We start from the raw sequence: 20,578 nt of genomic DNA, 5'->3' as shown, positions 1-20,578 counted from the left end.
CCTCTCATCCTTCTACAGTTCAAGTCTCCTCTTCAGAAACTCAACTCTGACCACTCCCTCTAATCCACATGTCTGCCTCCCCCAACTCCATAGGATTGTGAGTTTTCAGAGGTCAAGGGCTGTGCCTTATTCATCTCTGGGAAAAGGCCCAGCACATTAAGTTTACATGAGTTAAGCCCAGTAAGTTGACATGAGTTAATTCATATGATCACTCAAATATTTACTGAGTAACAACTATGTGCTGGGAAATTAGCCATAACAGAAAATGAGCCCCTGACCTAGGTTCTAGTAGGCCTATGTTCTGAGCCAGGGTCTTAAACAGAAAATCAGGCAGATAGGTAATACATTTGAGAGTAGGTGAGAGTATAGGGAATGGTGGGGAGCATGGCACACAGGAGAGCAGGCAGGAAGGTAGACTCAGTATTGCTGGATCATCTTTAAGAGAAGATGAAAAATTCGACTTTTGTATGACATTTCCCTTTTTTAGTATTAGCAACTAAGTTTTAAAAGTGTAAAAAATATATATTTAAAAATTAAAAAAAATAAAAGTGTAAAACCTTTGGTAGGCCACACAAAACACATCTGCAGCCTAAAACACTCAGACTGCTAGTTTGTCATTTCTGTGTAAGCCAACCATCTGCCTGTTGACTCATTTGTCAAAAAGAACACACAAGTATAAAGGAAAGAAAATCATGCTTAATACAACTTCCTTTAAACTCAACTGTATCATTTCTCTTAGCTACCACATGATTTCTTTGGGGGTATGGGCATATAACTCATTTGGAAGCAGGAAGTAAGGGTCTGTTACCATTTCACAACAAGAACTTGAATGTTTTAGAGCCTGTTGTATTTCCTGTGAGGTTAAAATGGTGTCTGGAAACTAAAAATAGAATTACCCACTTCTGGGTATATAACCCAAAAAATTTGAAAGCAGGGTCTCAAAGAGATATTTGTACACCCATATTCATAGCAGCTATGAACTTTTCACAATAGCCAAGAGGTTGAAACAACCCAAATGTCTATGGACAGATGAATGGATTTTTAAAATGTGGTACATACATACAATAGAATATTATACAGCCTCAAAAATATGGAAATTCTACATGGATTATACAGCCTTAAAAAAATAAGGAAATTCTATATGGATGAACCTTGGGGACATTATGCTAAATGAAATAAGCCAATCACAAAAGACAAATACTATATGATTCTACTTATATGAGATACCCAGAGTAGTAAAATTCACAGAGACAGAAAGTAGGATAGTGGTTGCCAAGGGCTGGGGCCGGAGGGGGAGAATAAGGAATTGTTTAATGGATATAGTTTCAGTTTTGCAAGATGAAAAGAGTTCTGGAGATAGGTTGCAAAACCGTGTGAATGTACCTAACACGACTGAACTGTACATTTAAAAATGGTTAAGATGCCCAAGGACATGGACAATGGTGGGGAGAGGGACTAGGGAGGGGGAAGGAACGGGGTGGAACGGGTCATTGGGGAGAAAAAGGGACATCTGTAATATTTTAAACAATAATAAAATTTTTTTAAAAATGGTTAAGATGGTAAATTTTAATGTTATGTGTATTTTACCACGATTAAAAATAAAAAGTGTCTGGGAGCCAAAGACATGGTCTGGACAACAGAAAGAACATTCTGGTCTCCTCTCTGCCTCCAAAATCATGATGTGACAACAGAAAATCCAGTTCCCCTATGGATCTCAGTCTCCCCAACTATAGGATGAGTAGGTACCTGATTATAGATCCAGTTCAGCTTTAATATTCTACGAGATAGGACCATCCTGAGACCTCATGGATCTTCCTGGATCAGAGCTGTGACTCTTACCTCAATAGCCCCTATGTTGGATCCACATGTGATTGTAGCCTCTGTGAGAGGTAGGCTTTTTATTTTTGGTCTCTCTGTCCTTTTCAACCTATACTCTAAGCCTCTACCATGTGCCAAGTGTATCTCCCTAATAGATATTCTGCAAGTGTTGGTTAAATCAAATTGGAGAAACAATTTTCATGCCTCTAGTCCATAATTTTCAAGAGCTTCCATATCTATTATCTCATTTCCTCTCTCACAAGAATTCTGCTAGATAAGATAGAGGCTATATGCATTTTACAGATGAGGAAGCTGAGGCTGAGGAGATGAAGTGGCACACACATCAAGCTCTCTTTCTCCTCTGGGATCTCCTCTCCATCCTTAAAGTCTCGGCTCAAGTGAAATAAAAGTGTTCATGCTTTGACCAATGATGACAGCCCAACATGAACCAGAAGTTATTAATTTAAAAAAAAAACAAAAAAAACAGCACCTTCCTGACTTGCCCTGTCTCTACACCTTAGAGTACTTATATAACTGGATTATTATTATCTAATAAATATCTATTTTCCCCATTAGCCCCTAAGCTCATCCAGGACTGTATTTCATTCATCTCTGTATTCTCCCAGGCTAGGACTTTGCCTAGTACCTACCTGCTAGTTAATAAAAATGAATGAATGAATGATGTGTGTTCTGTACAGCAGTCTAGCTGCCCTCCCTCTACACCACAGGGTTTCAGGATACCAATGGCTTTCATTTGGAAAGTGAGAGAATCTTCATCAGAAGTGTAATAGAGTCCTAAATCTCTGGCTTAGAAAAATTTAGGAATCTCTTGAGTCCAGGCTGTGTTATCGGTGGAGCTCCCTGGTGTCCAAACATGGCAAGTACAGCTACTACTGAGAAGCTGCCAGAGTCTGGCGGGATAGGGAATGAAGAAAGAGATCTTGGTTTCTAACAAGAGTTCCCAGGCGAGTCTTACAAAGACAATCATTTCCTCTGCCAGAATCAGTTCTGGAATCTTACTGCCAATGTTCACTCATTCATTTAACATATACTGACCACCTGTTCGTAACAACCCAGTTCCTACCCTCAAAGAGCTGGGTTCTTAGGAGAAATATAGAAAGAGAGAGAGAGCAACTAGTACTTGTTGATAATGTCTTGAAAGGAGCTGGTACAGAGGCAGGTGAGGGAGCACAGAAGAGGGACAAGTAACTGCCTAAAGCAGTCAGAAAAGCTGTGCAGAGGCACACAGATGGGGTGAGGGTGAAGGGTTCTGGAATTAGACTACCGAGATTTACATCCTGGCTCTGCTGTGGGACTGCAAACTGAGTTGCTCCTGAACACACCAGGGCTGGAGAAGAAGGAATTTCCCAGAGAAGATCATGCTAGGCAACCTGGGTACCACCTAGTTTGGAGAACCTCGAAGATGCAAAGGTGTCCAGGAGGCCAAAAGCTCAACTATTGTTCTGACTGCTTGGGAGAAGGGACCCTCCTGGAGCACGGGGCATACCCTTGGTCCTCCCTCCCCCTTTCCAGTTAGGTTCTCGGAGGGAATCAGGAACAATGGATCAGAGGATGCTACTCTAAAACTTTGTTTCATTGGTCACTTCCCCTATTCTCTTTCATCTCCTATCTTGCCCATCACCTTCTCATGTCACAAAATGGGACATCAGGCTGTCTTTCATTTTTTTAATCCTCATCTGAGGATATTTTTTTTCCATTGCTTTTCAGAGAGAGAGAGAAGGAGGGAGAGAAACATTGATGTGAGAGACACATCGATTGCTTGCCTCCTGCACGTGCCCTGACCCGAGCAGGAGTCAAGCCTGCGACTGAGGTACATTCCCTTGGCCAGAATTGAACCTGGGACCCTCCAGTCCGAGGGCCAATTCTCTAACCACTGAGCCAAACCGGGTAGGGCCAGGCTGTCTTTAAGGGAAGCAATGAAGGGGAGACTCCTACTTCCACTCTTCAAGCAGACTGAGAAAGAGCAGGGAATACAGAGGAGTTCCCAGCAGCTGAGTCCCTAGAGCCATATCAGAGTCAAAGAACTCTGATTTAGGGTTAGCCTGAAGAGTCTGGGATTGGGACTGAGCAGAAAACCCTTATGGGCCACTGGTGAACTATAGGAGCTGGAGTTCAGTGAGGACTAGGCTGGAAGCTACCAGGGCAGGGGTGAGATCAGTTCAGGGCCCTTCTCCTCCTTCTCTCTGTCCACCCTGCTTTTGTAGGAGAACCGAGTCAGCTTTAGCATTTTGACCCTGAGGAAGTGGGAAGAATTGGTCAGGGGGAAGAACCTGAGAACACCATGGGCGTGTGGAGAAATTAACTAATGTTCATTTGTTGTCCCTGGGCAATCTGCTAGATGATTGTATTATCTCAATTAATCCTCACAATCCCACAAAGCACACAGTACTGGCATTCTCATTTTAAAATGAAACAAAATGGCTCTGTTATATGCCCTTGTACTTTTGTATGATTACCTGTTGAAGATCTATCTCCCTGGCATCTGGCTTCTGCTCTCACAGCCCCTGCAGTACATTGAGCCCCATAGAGACAGCACTGGCTCAAGTGCAAGCCAGTCAGGCACTGGGCAACTCTGTGCTTGCTGAGGAAAAATAATTAAACATGGGCAAAGGAGATCTTAAGAAGCCAAGAGGCAAAATATCATTATATGCCTTCTTTGTGCAAACTTGCCGGGAGAAGCACAAGAAGAAGCACCCGGATGCTTCAGTCAACTTCTCAGAGTTTTCTAAGAAGTGCTCAAAGAGGTGGAGGACCATGCTTTAAAGGCAAGGTTATTGAAAATAACAGGAAAATTTGAAGACATGGCAAATGCAGACAGGCCCGTTATGAAAGAAAAATGAAAACTTATATCCCTCCTTACAGGTCCCAATGCACCCAAGAGGCCTCCTTTGGCCTTTTTCTTGTTTTGTTCTGAGTGTTGCCCCAAAATCAAAGAGAGCATTCTCGCCTATCCATTGGCAATGCTGTAAAGAAGCTGTGAGAGATGCTGCAGGTGACAAGCAGCCTGATTAAAAGAAGGCTGCTAAGCTGAAGGAAAAGTACAAAAAAGATATTGCTGCATACAGAGCTGAAGGAGGCCTGATGCGGCAAAGAAGGGAGTTGTCAGGCTGGAAAGGGCAAGAAAATGAAGGAAGACAAGGAAAACAAGGAAGCTGAAGAGGATGAGAAGGAAGATGAAGATGATGATAATAAGTTGGTTGCAGCACAGTTTTCTCTTTATAAAGCATTTACCACCCCCCTTCCGTATACAACTCATTCTTTTTAGAGAAAAAAAATTTAAATGTAAGGGTGTATAAGATTTGTTTTTAAACGGTACAGTATCTTTTTTGTATAATCAACACACTGTTGAATGTGTCTTTAGATAGCCCTGTCCTGGTGGTATTTTCAATAACCTTGCCTTTAAAGCAGGTTCTTGGTGCACAGCACAAATTAGTTATACATGGGGATGGTAGTTTTTTCATCTTCAGTTGTCTCTGATGCAGCTTATACAAATTAATTGTTGTTAACTGAATACCACTCTGTAATTGAAAAAAAAAGTTGCAGGTGTTTTGTTGACACTCTGAATGCTTCTCAATAAATACAATTTTTTATTAGAAGAAAAAAAAAAAAGGGTCTATCTTCCTTGCCAGTTATATCGAAATAGGGACTTTCACCACTGCATCATTGGTGTGACACTATACCTGGCCCAGAAAAGGTTTTCAATAAATGTGTGTTCAAGGAATGAATGAGAGAGGTCATATGACTTGTCAAAGGCCACAATGTACGTTGTATAAGCAGGATTTGAATCCTGGACTGTTTGGCTCCAAAACCTGTCTGTGATCTCTCTATTCTACCCTACCCCCACCAAGTGCTTTCAGATGTTGTTTTTACTTCTAAATGTCCCACCTTGGTGTTCTTGTCTCTCAGCTGCTTGTGAGCACAAAGAGCTCACCTACTCAGGGAAAGCAAGTGAGAGAGCAGGAAGAAGAAACAGCCCTTTCAGGGTTGTGCCCTCTTTCTACCCTCTTCATCTCAGCCTCCTCCCTTTCCAAGAAACCTTTGCAGACAGTCTCACCTATCTACCTGTCTGCCTCTCTGACATTATTGGCCCTTTCTATATCTGTGCCATAAAAGTGGCTCCAAGTCACCTGGCCTCTGATAGTTCCATACATATTAGTGCTTTTTTAAGGCAATTTAATTCCACAGATGTATACTGAAGGCAAATGTGTGCTCAAGCCTGCCTGTGCCAGGCCCAACGGGTGGACACAGATGAATCAGACACAACCTCAAAGAACTTACAGTCAGTGGGGAAGACAGACATTAGGTATAGATACAATTAACTAGAGCACAAAGCAAGATGACCTAAATGGTATTAAAGAACTATGAGCAATATGCTACATGTATAAACCTTAATTACTTATTATTATGAAGAGTGTATGATAGGTCAGAGCTCAAAGGTATCATCTGGTTCAACCCCTTGTTTTTCAGTGAAGGAATCTTAGACCCAGAGAAGGGTGAGGCCTAACCTAGAGTTTCACTAGCCAGTCTGGCCAAGCCAAGCCTAGACTTCAGGTCTTCTGAAGCCCAGCCCAGGGCTCTTTACTTGTCTTCCAGTAGCTTTATATGCAGTAGTCACATATCCCACCAGACCATGAAATCTTCAAGGCCAAGTCAAGTTCTCTGACCTAAGCAAGCTAAACCAGGGCCAACCGTGGGCCCAGGAAATGCAGTCTGACCCCAGGCTGCCAATCCAGCCCTTTGGTTTACTGAACCTAACAAGCACACTACTTTTACCACTAAGCTTCTAAAACTGACTTTCAAGTATTTTTCACAGAAAACTTTTTCTTAATGAGATCTTTATCCAGAACACTAGTATATAGATCAGATAAAAGCCAACCAACTCTGGTTGAAGGGAAGGGAGGTCAGAACTCCACTATTTTCCTGCCTTCAAGTCCTGGGAAGGGAACTCTAGGATCACAATTCAAAAACTTTGTTCTGGGACACAGTTTTTAATGGCTTCATAGGAACCATTATAGTTTGTGGTCCTGAACCCTGTCTTTTATGGACACTTGCAGTCCTTTCTTCATCATCAAATGCCAAGCACCAGCCATTAGGGAGGGAGAAGAGAGATCCAAACTCTGCTGGGGGGGTGGGGGCAAGCTTCCCCAGAAGCAGGTGGAGAATGAATTAATCTACTCAGTCATTACCTTGAATCTGATAGGGGCTCTAACATCACTGTCCCATACTCTCTAGAAATTACCACAAATTTTTAAATTACATTTGTGGCTCATATTGCGTATCCACTGGACAGCACTAGGAGAGACTTATCAAGTGCATGGCAGAGGGGTGTGTGTGTGTGTGTGTGTGTGTGTGTGTGTGAGCACGCGGGCGCTGTAGGAAGGGTGAGAATGGCAGCCAGGCAGGGAGGAGTCCGTTAGGGCCAGACTGTGAAAGACCTGAGTCTATCTCCCCTAGCAGTCAAGACAGAAAAGAAGTCAGGCAGAGGAAATAGAATGCTCAAAGATCCAAAGATGTGGGCAGGCACATTGTGTTTAGGGAACGCATTCTTTCCTTTGAGCTAGGCATTGACAGAAGGCCTTTTACATCTATTCTCATGCTATCTTCACAACCACGTGATGAAGTTATTCCAAAGACAGAATTGAGGCTCAGAAAGGTGAAGCTATTTATTCTCGAAGTTGTTCCTTCTCTTTATCTGGAAAGCCTCTTGGAGACAGTGAGCCTTTCTTAAGCCCCTCTCAGTTTTCCTGCAAAGCACCTGGCACGGAGCTTTTGCACGTGGTAGGCGCTCAGAAAGTTTCTGTTGAACCAAGGATGTCGCTTCTCAAGTCAGAGCTCCACGCACAACGCCTGGGAGCAGAAGCACCAGAGGGCGCCCTGGAGTCCGCCCACCCGCCAGTCCTCTGGGCCTGGCCAGGATCTTAGGCCTGGGTGGGGCCCTTCAGCCCCGAGCCGTGGCGCGCCTCAGCGAGAAGAGGGGGCCAGCGGAGCCCCAGGTCCTCGGTCCGCCCCGCCCCCTCGCCAGAGCCCAGGCGCGCCGCACTGCCGGGTGCGGAACGACGATGCGACATCCTGTTTTGGGGGCCCGCGGCTCCGCCTGCGCCTCTGCTGATCTTGTCTTTCCCCGGGTGCTGACGCCAGCTCCCCTTCCCCACCCCCCACCCCCGTCTCTGCACGCTCCCCAGGGGTCTGGGGCCTTCCCGTTGCTGAATCACCACCCCTTCACCACTCCGCACTCCCTCGGGGCTCGGGGCAGGGGTGGGGAATGCCCCAGCCTGGCCCATTCTGGCCCTAGACTTGGCAATCTCTCGATCCCTTAGCTTGACTGAAGGCACCAGGCCTAGGGGCGCCTTTTTTCAGCATCTTCCCGGGGGTGTTGGTGGGGGCGAGATACGGGGAGGGGGACAAAAGCATAGAGCCTAGGCTAGGGCCTCTACCGGGGTGGGGGTGGCTAGGAGGAGACGGGGAGGACTGACCCTGGGGGGGGCCTGACCTAAAGGGACTCGGACGGAGAGGCGCGGGGTGGGGGAGCCCGCGATCGGCCAGGGGAGAGGGTGGGGGGAACCGGCCTGCGGACTTCCTGGTGCGGTTGGGCCCCGCCCCGGCCGGCCCGCCCCCCGCGCCCCGCCCCGTCCGCCTGGCCCGCCCCCCCCACTTCCTCCGGCCTCCCGCTCTCACTTCCTTCTCGAGCCGCCAGCCGCTGCCGCCGCCCCCAGCTCCCCCGCGGCGGGGAGGGCACCAGGTGAGGCCCGGCGCGGGCTGGCGGGCTGGGGGTCCGGGGGTGGGAAGCCCAGCCGGCCAGGGGCTGGGCACGGGCGCTGGCCCAGGAAGTTTGCTTGCGGGAGGCCGCGGGTAGGAGGTTCTGGGATCGCTGCAAGTTGGGCGGGCGCGGCCGGCCGGGCGGGGCGGGCACCCGGTCACGGCGAGCCGGCGGCGGCCCCGAGAGGGTGGGTTCCTGCACGGTGGGGGGCTGTACTGGCTCCCAGGAGCTGCAAGGGACCCCTGAGATCGGAAGTCTGCCGCTCAGAGAGAAAAGTATGAAGTGGAAGAGTTTAGAGCTAGGATGTGGCACTCAGAGGTGGGGTGCCCTCCTCTGTTCCGAAGCTTGCAAGGGTTGTTCCGAAGCTTGCGAGGGTAGGGTGCCCCCTGGGCTGGAGATGGGGCTCCCACTGCTGCGGCAGTTGTGACATTTGTGGGCTTGAGAGGGGGGCGGTGTCTGGCCTCCGAAGCCCTACCCTGCAGAGGAAGAGCTCCCTGCCTGGAAGTTCGCTGCCAACCCAGACCCCGCTCTCAGGCTGGAGCCAAGGGTCCTCTGCACTCAGGAGGAGGGTGCGGGGAGCCCCGCTGACCGCAGTCCTTCTCTGTATGGTCGGTTTTTTTGTTTTTGTTTTTTCTAAGACCAAACCTCTTCATCCCTGGAAGCAAGCAACAGGTATTTAGTGAGCAAACATCTGCTGTGCTTGGCTGACCCGTGCCTAACCGACAGGTGCCTGGCCTTGCTCTGTTGTGGGTCAACTGAGGAAGGAAAGGGCCTAGACTTGTCCTGTGACAAGTGGTGGAAGGACTCTCATTCAGAGGTACTGATAGCCCTTGACAAGATGAGATCACTGAGAGCAGCACTATTTTCAGAAGATGGAGAGAATAATAGGGCTTGGGAAATGCTTGGGAACCATCTCCTAGTTTCCCCCCACCCACAACCACCCCTCATTGTTAGCCCCTGAATTCTGTACATTTTCACCCTCCTCTTCCATTCCTTCTTCAGACTCTACCCACAAACTCTCCATTACCCTCTTCTCGCATCTTCAGTTTCTTTTCTCCCAAACACATAGTCTTGTCAAGGCCCTGGCCTCTCACTTACCCTGCCCTTCTGTCCATTTCTGTCCCCTGCAGCCTACTCCCTTCCCTTGGTTGGCCAGCTTCTGGCTCCTGCAGACATATCCACACTCTTGCTTCTTCCATCTTTCCTCATTCTTCTTGATCTCTCTCTCTGTATCTTTTCCTTTCAGCCACTTATCTCCAGCTTTGGGGTCAGATCTTTGATGATTTTGAGAGTCTTTTCAAACCTCCCCAGCTCGGAGAGGCAGGCTGCAACCTCCTAGTGATAGAGATGATTAAAGGGCTGGAAAACCTCTCCTATGTGCGTATGTGCGTGCAAGTGTGTGTGTGTCTACATATTTATCTCTTGGAGACAAAATAACTGCCCTCAGCCTTTTAAGGGCCCAGAGCAGGGGAAGCCAGCAGAATGAAGGGAACCTTTAGTGGGTGAGGTTGTGGTTAGGCAGGAAGAAACAGTCTGTAGCAGTCAGGGTAGAGTGACACAGGAATAAGACTGGTAAGAGAGGCCGTGGGAAATCAAAATCACCCAGACCCTTGGGTGCTTGATCATGAGGCTAAGCGTGGAGGCTGGGGGACAGCCCGAAGGTCCCTAACTCCAGTACTTACTGGTTTTACAATGGTGTTGGGGAGAATGAGACCAGGTCAGCTATATATAACAAAAGGAAAGGGGCAAAGGCAGGATTCTGGAGGGAATTCTATAGCTGGTCTAACTTCAGTCTTAATGTTTTAGTGCTAGGTCAGGAAGAGAAGAGGGGTGTGAGCCAAAGGTATCTGCCCTTCTCTGCTGTCTTCTGGGTCCAGCCCAGGCTGGGTACCCACGTGCACTGGGCTGCATCAGGGCCTTGGTGACAGGAAGCCCTCTGCAGTCTGCTGACCCCTCTCCTCTGCCTTCAGGCATCCTTAGTATTCCCCCTTTTGTCCTAAATAGGACCCTACTCCCTATCTTTCTCCTGAGTCTAACTTTAGTCCAGATACGTTTTGTAAGCTCATGTTGACCCCATTCTAGAGCTCTTTCCTCAAGCCTTTGCGGTGCATGTTGTGAGATCTTGCTTCCCTCTGTCTCCTTCCGTTTACTCTTCATTTCTGTCCACTAGAAAAAAGGAGAAATGGAAGGGAGCAAGTGCTACACGTTTGGGATTCTCAAGCACCGCTAGGTTTGAAGGCTGTTCCTATTCTGTTCATTTCCATTCTCACTGTTGCTCCTTTCCCATGAATTGTCCCTTTTTCTACCCTCCAGTCTCTCCTACTCTCATTTCTGGGAGGTATATGGGGTTTGGCCCCAGGAGGGAATCTTAGGGACATACATAAAACCCCTTCTTGGGGAAAGATGTGCATGCAAGGCACTTTCCCAGCATCACAGCTCAGTGAAAAACCACCCAGGAGTCCTGACTCCCAGCCTGCTAACCCAGTACTTATTTTAGGATCCTGCATAACTAAAACCCACAGGTCTCTGAGGGTGAAAATAGAATGGATTAGACAGGGGTTCTCCTAGGCAAGATCTGGTCCCGATGAAGGTTTGAGCTAATTGTTGGAAAAAATATGACCAGGGTGGTAGGGGTCTAAATGGTAAATATCATGGGAGGCGGGGAGGTGCCTGCAACCTAAGTTTTGGCTAAAGAAATAAGGTCAAGGTCCTGAGATGAAAAGAAGAGGCTGATGTGAGATTGTCACAAATCCTGGTTGGGAATCTAGGATCTGGAGAGTTGTTTCTGGCAAGATGTTAGGGCAAATGAGGTGACTGATATGAGCTTTTAGGGGGTCGTGAGCAGGAACGTATGAGAAGTTGTGGCTATAGTAAGACAGTTGGGAAGATATCAGAATGGGGTAGATGGGCATTTGGGAAGAGGATGGGGGCCAGGACGCAGATTGAAGATCCCTCCCTCCATACACAGTGTAGACCCATTAGTGGTGAGGCTTGTAGAGGTCTGTGAGGAGGGAAACCAAAGACAAAGCCTGGGCCACCTCCCCAGAGCAGATTGGTTTTCCTGTCCAGAGTCCAGCTTCCTCTTTTGTCCTCATGTTATGGGGGGAGGGCATCTCCCCAGGAGCTAGAGGCTAAAGGAGTTCCTCAGCTAGGGCAGGGCCAGGATGGCTGTCTGTCTAATAATGTCAGTTGTAAATCATGGATGCCCCACTATGGATTAGGCATGAGAGCTTTAGAACTTAGAAGCAAAAAGGGCTCAGACATCAACCTGACCCCTTTGGCCCATTTCCTGAAGGGGTAAACCATGATAGGATCATCCCGAATGAGGTCAGAGAGATGGTGGGCTCATTCCCAGGCCCAAGTAACAATCCTCACCTCTCTTTTGTGGAGAAAGGTTAGGAGACCTAGGTTCTTGTCCTGGATTTGCTCCCAACTCTCTTTATAATTCTGGTAAACTTTGTCTTGTGACTCAGCTTCAACATGAAGGAGTTGCCTATCAATACCGCCACAGAGCATAGAGTACTGATAGCTCTGACTCTAGTTCAACCAAGAGGCTTCTCATAGCAGTGGCCTGTACTGTGGGCCCTCCTGTCTCATGCCAGCCTTGATCTGACAGGCCTGAGTGGTCTCTAAGTATCTGTCCAGGGACAGGCACTGTGGCCCCTTTCCTCAAAGCCCAAGGATTGTTATAGGTTGAGAGATGAGGAGAGGGCAGAGAGTGTCGGGGATTTTGCTGGGGACAGCAAAATGAGGGAGCATCGTGTGCCCTGCTCGAGCTCTGCCCTACTGACTGTGGAAAATAGATGCCGGAGTTTCCTCCCTGATGTTTTTTTCCCTTGTGGAAACCCCCTCAGGCCTGGGGCGGGGTTGAAGGGACAGTGTGGCCCTGGGTCTCTTTGTGGGTATTTTCAGGTTGGGGAGGCAGGATTGAGAGGATGGTGCTTTTGTACAGCCTCGTGTGAAATGAGCAAAGGCAAAGGAAGTGCCACTTCACAGGCCTTTCGTGGGGCCCCGGGACTGCTGAGCCGCTAGGGGGAAGGGAGGAGGAAGCAAGTGTTCAGCCTTCCTCTGTGCTGCTCAGTGGGGGAGGGGACAGCCTTCTTAGCACCCCCAGGCAGAGCTGTCCTGGCTCTGGGGCTCACCCTTTGTGGAGCACCTCAGGTACTGGGAATGGTGAGAGAAGGAAGGGAATTGGGACCTAGTGAAAGAGTCCCATCCTCTCCCTCTCCCCGCCGCTTTCCCAGCCACAACTGCCTTGCTTCCTCCTCCTCTCCAGCCCCTAGTGGGTAGAGTCGACTCTGGCTCTTACCCTACCTGCTGCAACGCAGGAACCTCCGCAGGGGCGGAAGGGTGGAGAATGGCAAGAGGTGGAGAGTTCTCCAGTGTGGTGTTTTATTTTTAAGGCTGGGAACTAGACTCTCTTGGGTCTGTCCCTGCTGATGGGGAGAAGGGGAAGAAAGAGAGAAACTCAGCCCTTGGCCTGGTCCCAGCCCCGCAATGATCTCATGTCTCCCCCAGCTTCCTCCTCTCCGCCCAGCTGCAGCCAGCTGCAGCCCTTTTGAGCCTCTTCATATCACCTCTCCTCCATCCTTCCAAACAAACAAACAATCAGACTTGCAGAGCTTCTGAAGCCATTTCCAGCACTGGCCCTGACCTTGCCTCACTCTTGACCATGGGTCTTCCGATATTTCTAATTCTTAGCCTTATCAGGACTACTTTTCCTACCCATCTTCCTCATCACCTCTGGCCTAGTTGTGCCTGCTTCATCCCTCTCACCCTTCCGGTGGAAGACCAGGCAATCTAGCCTATGTTTGTTCGTTACCCTAAACTGTGCCTCTCAGCGGGAGAAGGAAATTGATTGCCCATGTCTTGTGTTTCCTGGGCACAGAAGCTCCAACTTGTTCCCAGAATCAAAGTTTGAATTGATGGAGGAGATATGTGTCAGTCTGTATCTTTTTCTCAGCATTCTGCTGCGCTTCTGGAAGTAAGCAGAAAGACAGATTTACCTCCTTATGAAGCACCCAGTTATTTCAGTGCAGTGAACAGTGCAGACAGTGCTGGGGAAGGTAGACAGCAGAGGGGGTCGCTATTGCCATCCTGGAGAAGATGGGAACAGATCTGGGCCCCAAAAGGCCAGGAGGATCAGAAGGGAGTAAGCAGAATTCCAGGAGGAGGAACTCCCATGTGCAAAGACATGAAGTACAAGTGAGTTCAGTTATTGACTATGTTCAGCCTAAGGAGACAGATCCCCCAGGACCTTGCCCTCTGGGCTCTCCCAGTCTAGATAAGATTCAGCACTGCCTCCATGTGATGCAAGATACAATGTGCCTGTGAGAGAAACAGGGACCAGACCTTGGATGGGATAAGTCGCTTGTGACTTGGGTGATTTGCCAACACTTTCCTGGAGGAGATGGCAATGGTGCTTGGCCCTGGAGAACCAAAGGGTGGGGTCTCTTGAGGCAATTGGAGACTTCGGAGCTGCCCAGTGGGGGTTGGAGGATGGAAGAGGGGAAGAAATGCTGGATTCCCATGGCAACAGGAAATAATGCTTGCTGTTTGGTATGTTTTGGGGAAGAAAGTGTGGATACTCCTTGTGGAGGATCAGGGTGATGTGACCAGAGCTCAGGATCAGAATGCCCAGAGATGAATTAGTTAGAATGAGTTTTGGGGAGAACTGCATAAGGGGATCCCCATATCAGGGATGCAGGTTAAAAGGCTGTGGTAAGTTGGTTCCCATTGCTTCCACACTCCCCCATCTCTTAGGGCCCATCCCTCCCCTCCCCCACTCCCAATTGGGACACTTCCCCTGTTCTAACGGCCACAGAGATCTGGCAATCAGGCAATCCTCTGCTTCCTTTCTCTCCCCATTTCTGGGCCTGCCTGGGGCACACCCCAAGACAAGGTCCCACTGGCTACAAGCTGGGCTCTAGGGATCACACTCAAAGTTAGGCCCCCATGGGCTGTGTTCCCCTAGGCTGGGCTCCCTGCCAGGTAAAGCTGATACTGGGAAGAGAGATTTTTGCCTATCCCAGTCAAAGCTTTTGGCTGCCATTGCTGTCCAAAAAGATTCAGCATTGCAGTATTGCTCGTGGGAGTGTTAGTTCAATTCTGGGCTTCTGGGGCAACTGTCCAGATCTCAGTAATGGGGCAGAAGCAAGCAGATCAGAAGGCAGTAGTTGCACACTCCTGTGTACTCAACCCTGTACTCAGTTTTTCTGTAGGAGAGTTGGGAGCTCAAGCTCCAGTATTGTGGGGCATGTACAAGCTAGGAAACTTATGTATGACTGTTAGGGAAGGAGAATCACACAGAGCCAAAGGAGGGTTAAAAGGGGTGGACATGCTATGGAAGTTCAAAGAAAGGAGAAGTCAGTAGCCTCATGGGACTTTGAGGCTTAAGCTAGGACTTGAGGAGTTAGGAAGATTTGAGAGGCAAGAGGGAATTGCAGCAGACGAGTAAAAGTTCAGAGGCTTGTTTACAGAAGACAGTGAATACCCCTCTGAAGCAGGGAGCTGGGAACTCATATTTGCAAAGTATCTACATTATACACATATATTGTACATTAATGCACTTAATCCTTATAACACCTTATGAGGTTGGTTTTATTTCTTAGCTCATAAGTGGCAGAACTAGGATTTAAACCCAGGTCTAGCTGACTCCAAAACCCCTACCAGAGTACAAAGAACTCTGAATGCCAGGAGGAGGGACTAGGCATGATCTGAATTAAGTTGGGAATAAAAAGTCAGGGCAGGTCATTGTAATTTGGCTAATACTATACAGATCTGCAACCATTAATTTACTTATTAAACAAAAGTTCTTAAAAAGAGTCATCTAGCGAGTGACAGTTGACCCCTAACCTCAAACAGGCCACTCTCCTTGATTGACCTCCTGTAGCCCTGACTGTTCCTTTTTCTTATGTGGCACAGGTGAGACCCTACCTTTTAGCATGTGCTCTCCTTAAATGAGCTGTGGGAACTTACTTGACCCAGTTCAGGCCATAGGAGTTCCAAGAAAACAGTTGTCCTGGGAGAGAGGATAAGGTCTGGGATAAAGTACTGGACTGATGCCACCATGACACCTGCATATTCATTGCTTCCTGCCTCCTGGAATGAAAGGCTTTGTTCCTGTCACCTCCTCTGTGCACAACATTTTCCAGTTCGAAAAGTACATTCATTCCCATACTCCCATGCTCGATATCCTCGCTGCTGCCCTTTGAGGCAGGGAGTGCAAGTATTGGCATTCCTATTGTATAGATGAAGAAACTGAGGCTCCGGGAAGGGGAGCGACTGACTTGCTCAAGGTCACGAAGTTGGTTAGTAGGGGGTAATGTGGAGGCTGTGTGATGCATTGAGGAAAACACAGGACCTTGGATGGCAAACCTAGGGTTTGTGTCCTGACTCCCAAGCTAACTCACGGTGTGACACTGGGTTATTTTAACTCTGCACTGTTTCCTTATCTGTAAATAGGTTGTTATAAGGATCAAATAACAATACCACGTGATCTATAAAGGATTGTACCTTGTGAGGGCTTTTTATTAAAGGGCAGAGTCAGCAGGTGAACCCAAGAGGTCACATTCAGGAATCAGCTTCTCTTTACCCTGTACCACACTGCCTCTGCTCTGCTTGTTTCTGGACACTACCTCACTCATGATCCTTTTCTGGCGTCAGTCCTGTTCCCTTGCCAGCCCGGAAGCTGCTGCCCTCTCCCTCCCCACTCCTTTGAGGGTTGATTTACTGATCCCTGGTTGATAACCACCTCCCTAGAGAGCAGCCTGGAGCCACCGCACTTCCAGTGTCTTGGGCCTTGTGACTGCCTTCCAGAGTTCCCTCCTTGCCTTCCTGCTTGGGCCAGCCCAATGCTGGGCCTGTGGGGGAAGAGTTCCCAGACATACTGCCACACCCATGCCCCTACTCTGTGTGGAACTGAAGATTTACAGGCCCAGGAGTTCTCTCAAAATGCTAGGGTCTGCCAGGTAATTCAGAGGACGCAAGTAACAGCACCAACCCCTACAACATACTCTCCCCTTTCCCCAAGGGAGGAGCCACAGAATCCTAGAAGAAGAATATGTCCTAACTTGCTCCCATGTGCCCAGGCCTTATGCTTTTGACTCAGCCCCCGCTCCACCCCCACCCTACCCTGTGCTCCTGGGGGCCTTTCCTACCCCCATCATGCTATCCCCTCCTCTCACGGCTCTGCATATTTCATTTCATCTACCTAGTGCCCTTGTCACAGACATTTTTCTCTTCATTTCATCTGGGAAACTGACACCCAGGGAGGGTAAAAGTGCCTCATGGCTTGGTTGCAGTGAGTCAGCAGCAGAGCAGAGCTGGGATTACAATTTAGGTCTCTTGACTTCCAGTCTAAGATTCTCTCCACTGCCCTACAGGGTCCTTATCTCCTTCCTGGACCCATTCCCTGAGGCTATCCTCTCTCCTAAGGTTGAACACACACACTTATTTACACAAATAAGATGGAAATATTTTCATGGGAACCAGAGGCAACCTCATAGAATGAAACCATTTCCCTCCCAGCTGGTCCCAGGGGAAGCTGAGGCCTGGGAGGAAGCTGGGACCAAGCCCTGGGTCCGTGCAGGTCCCACACCACCAGAGTTCCTTTTTGCTTCCCAGTGGGGGATCTCCCCTATCACAATTTGATTTTTGAGGCTTTTGAACCAGTGTTTGAGAGGTCAGGCTGAGAGTTAAGGGGTTTTCAGATCAGGGTGCAGTCTTGCAGTGTATATAAAGCGAAATGGAGAAAATAGGCCAGTGGTGATGGTGCTTGGGTGGAGCAAAGAATACTTGGATATCTGGGTGTATCTAAAACAGGCTGTCCAGCCCTGGCCATTGTGGTTCAGTTGGTTGGAGAGATGTTGTGTACACCAAAAGGTTGCAGGTTCAATTCTTGGTCATGGTACATACCTAGGTTGCAGGTTCGATCCCCAACCCAGTTGGGGCACGTGCAGGACACAGCAAATTGATGTTTTTCTCTCATATCAATGTTTCTCTCTCTCTTCCCCTCTCTCTAAAAATAAGTAAATGATATAAAACAGGCTGTCCCCTCCCAGAATGCAGGCATCTGGTTGTGAGAGAGAGTCAGAGAAAGGAAGTCACTTACTGGCTAGCAAAAGTCCCTCATGGCCAAGAGGAAGTAGCCAATAAGAGGAGAACCTTTGCCACAGCAGTATAAATAATCACAGGGTTTCCGGAAGTTCTATTCCGTTCCAGAACTCAAAAGAGCAGTTCCTCACCCTGAGGCCCTGTAAGCTGCAAAGGGAACAAGGGTAATGGTTGGAGCTGGGACTCTTTCTCTCATACCCCACTAATAATTATAGCAGCCCATTTATTTGGTACTTCCTATGTGCCATGCCTCAGGCCAAACACTTTCTACACATTAGCTCATTTCATACTCTGAGCGATTGTAACACAATAGGCAAGATTTCCCCCATTTTATAGATGAGAAAATTGAGGCTCAGGAAACTTAATATGTTGCCCAAGATCATACATGACTAGTTGGTGGAGCTGTGATTAGAATTCCTGGCCAATCTGACTCCAGCATGTGTTCTCAGCGATAGAGCTTTAATGGCACTGTGTTCTTTGCCCGAGTCTGGAAGCCCCTGAAATCTTCAGAGGTACATGCCATGGTCTCAAAAAAGCAACAGAAAAGTAAGGGGAAATCAAGTTTTTGTTTTACTCTTCTGTTCATCCCTCTTGGGCTTGGAGGATCTGCCTCACCCCACTAAGGATCTTGAGAGAAGATGCTGATGTCTGGGAGCCACACCCTTTGCCTCATTCATCATTACATACCCAGATTCCCAACCAGATCCTAGCTTTGGCTCAGTCTCCCATATTCCCCCACACTGAGTTGCCAGCCTGGGTATGTGTGGCCAAATAGGGTTTACTGTGCTTATAAAAATAGTGGGGTTAGCTGTCCCTCCTTTCCCCCTCCCCAGGCCACCCTGGATTTCTACAGGACAGCTATCTAGAGAATTGTGCTCCTTACTCAGCAGGTTTCTTATTGTACCTTTTGGATTGTACTCAGTAGCCAAGATGTTGGGTTTGGAGTTGAAACATCAGTGCACTGGGCAGGGCTGGTCCTGAGTTGGGAGCAGCTCTACCCATGGCTGCATCTCAGAGTAACCTAGGACAGCACTGTGTGCCAGAACCCCTCTCCAGTCTACTTGGTGGGAGGGGTCCATATCTGGTAGAGGATCTGTAGGTTGAACCCTGCATTTGTATACCGTCCTTTCGTACCAATACTTCCTGGAGGAAAAAAAGGTAGCCAATACTTACTGAATGCTTATTATGATCAGGTACTGTTCTAAATGCTTTTATGTGTTACCTTATATAATCCTCTTAATAACCCAATGAGGTAGGTCTTATTTTATTCCCATTTTACACATGGAAAACTGAGGCCCACTAATCACCAATGAATAGAGAAGTTAAGTAATTTGTCAGGGTCACGCAGCTAGGAAATTGCAGAACTAGGATTTGAGCTTAGTCGGTCTGGCACCAGAATTTACGTGCTCCACACAATATATTTACATATTATAGGGCCAGCCTCCTTATACCTGAGCATCTTTGCTTGATCTCAGAGCCTCTCTTTCATTGTGTATCTGTCTCTCTGGGGTCTGTCTTGATGGGGTTGCAAGATGGTGAAAGGTTAAGAGAACAGAAGGTTGTTTCCCTCTGTGTCTTCCCAAGAGTGTCCTGACCAAGAGTGTCCCTCTCCTCTGTTCATAGGTCATTGCATCCAGAGGGGCCCAGAAGAGGAAGGAGGCAGTGCCTCCACTGCAGCAGCTGCACCCACGATGCAGAGCATAAAGTGTGTGGTGGTGGGTGATGGAGCTGTGGGCAAGACATGCCTGCTCATCTGCTACACAACTAACGCCTTCCCCAAGGAATACATCCCCACAGTGTTCGACAATTACAGCGCCCAGAGTGCAGTTGATGGGCGCACAGTGAACCTGAACCTGTGGGACACAGCGGGCCAGGAGGAGTACGACCGCCTCCGCACACTCTCCTACCCTCAGACCAACGTCTTTGTCATCTGTTTCTCCATTGCCAGTCCACCCTCCTATGAGAATGTGCGGCACAAGTGGCATCCGGAGGTGTGCCACCACTGCCCCGATGTGCCCATCCTCCTGGTGGGCACCAAGAAGGACCTGAGAGCCCAGCCTGACACCCTGCGACGCCTCAAGGAGCAGGGCCAGGCGCCCATCACACCGCAGCAGGGCCAGGCACTGGCCAAGCAGATCCATGCTGTGCGCTACCTCGAGTGCTCAGCCCTGCAGCAGGACGGCGTCAAGGAAGTGTTTGCTGAGGCTGTCCGGGCTGTGCTCAACCCCACACCGATCAAGCGTGGGCGGTCCTGTGTCCTCTTGTGACCCTGGCACTCAGCTTGGAGGCTGCCCCTGCCCCCCTACCAGTTGTGCCTTGGCGCCTTATCTGCCCCTCAGCTGTGCCTTAAGGACTAATTCTGGCACCCCTTGCCAGGGGGCTCCCTGAATGCCTGTTTCTCCTTAAGGAGGCCCACAGGGAAAGGGGCTTTGGGTCCTGCCCCAATGTGCTTGGAAATACCAGGTATTCTTGAGAGCTCACCCAGGCCAAGGTTGGACCCCTCCCCAAGAAGTCAACCCAGTGCCCCCTCCCCATTTCCCCCTACTGACCAGTTGATCCAGCTTTCCACACAGATGTTGCTGCCTATTTTGGTGCCTTCTCTCAGGTTAGGAGCTCTCAGCCATCCCTAACCTCTCTCCCTTGCTGCTCTTCAAATTGCTCCCCCTCAAGATGCTCTCTCCCCCAATGAAGGAGCCACAAAATCCTGAGAAGATGAATGTGCCCTAACTTGCCCCCATGTGCCCAGGCCTTATGCATTGCTGACTGACTCAGCCCACCCCACCCCCCGGGCTCCTACCCCCATCAGCATCAATAAAACCTCCTGTCTCCAGTGGCCCTGGCTCCTCCCTGTGTGCTGGACATTGGGGG

At 48.8% G+C, this 20,578-nt stretch overlaps 1 protein-coding gene and 1 pseudogene across 2 annotated transcripts; both read left to right on the top strand.

The window, feature by feature from the left end:
* Positions 1-4,440: 4,440 nt before the first annotated feature.
* Positions 4,441-5,104, top strand: LOC308565011 (high mobility group protein B1 pseudogene; annotated as a pseudogene). Its single transcript has one exon. The product of its transcript is annotated as a high mobility group protein B1 pseudogene (transcript).
* Positions 5,105-8,492: 3,388 nt separating this feature from the next.
* Positions 8,493-20,543, top strand: RHOG (ras homolog family member G). Its single transcript, XM_081153826.1, has 2 exons — positions 8,493-8,578; positions 19,334-20,543. The coding sequence occupies exon 2, from the start codon at positions 19,402-19,404 to the stop codon at positions 19,975-19,977; it is 576 nt and encodes a 191-aa protein (XP_081009952.1). The 5' UTR covers positions 8,493-8,578; positions 19,334-19,401; the 3' UTR covers positions 19,978-20,543.
* Positions 20,544-20,578: the final 35 nt, after the last annotated feature.

The sequence above is a fragment of the Miniopterus schreibersii genome, assembly GCF_964146895.1.
Source record: "Miniopterus schreibersii genome assembly, chromosome: 12".
Taxonomy (NCBI): Eukaryota; Metazoa; Chordata; class Mammalia; order Chiroptera; family Miniopteridae; genus Miniopterus; species Miniopterus schreibersii.
This window is presented reverse-complemented; position numbering and strand designations above follow the sequence as displayed.

Bases quoted from the DNA above. Each gene is read 5' to 3' on its own strand.
- RHOG (XM_081153826.1), top strand. From the start codon at position 19,402: ATGCAGAGCATAAAGTGTGTGGTGGTGGGTGATGGAGCTGTGGGCAAG.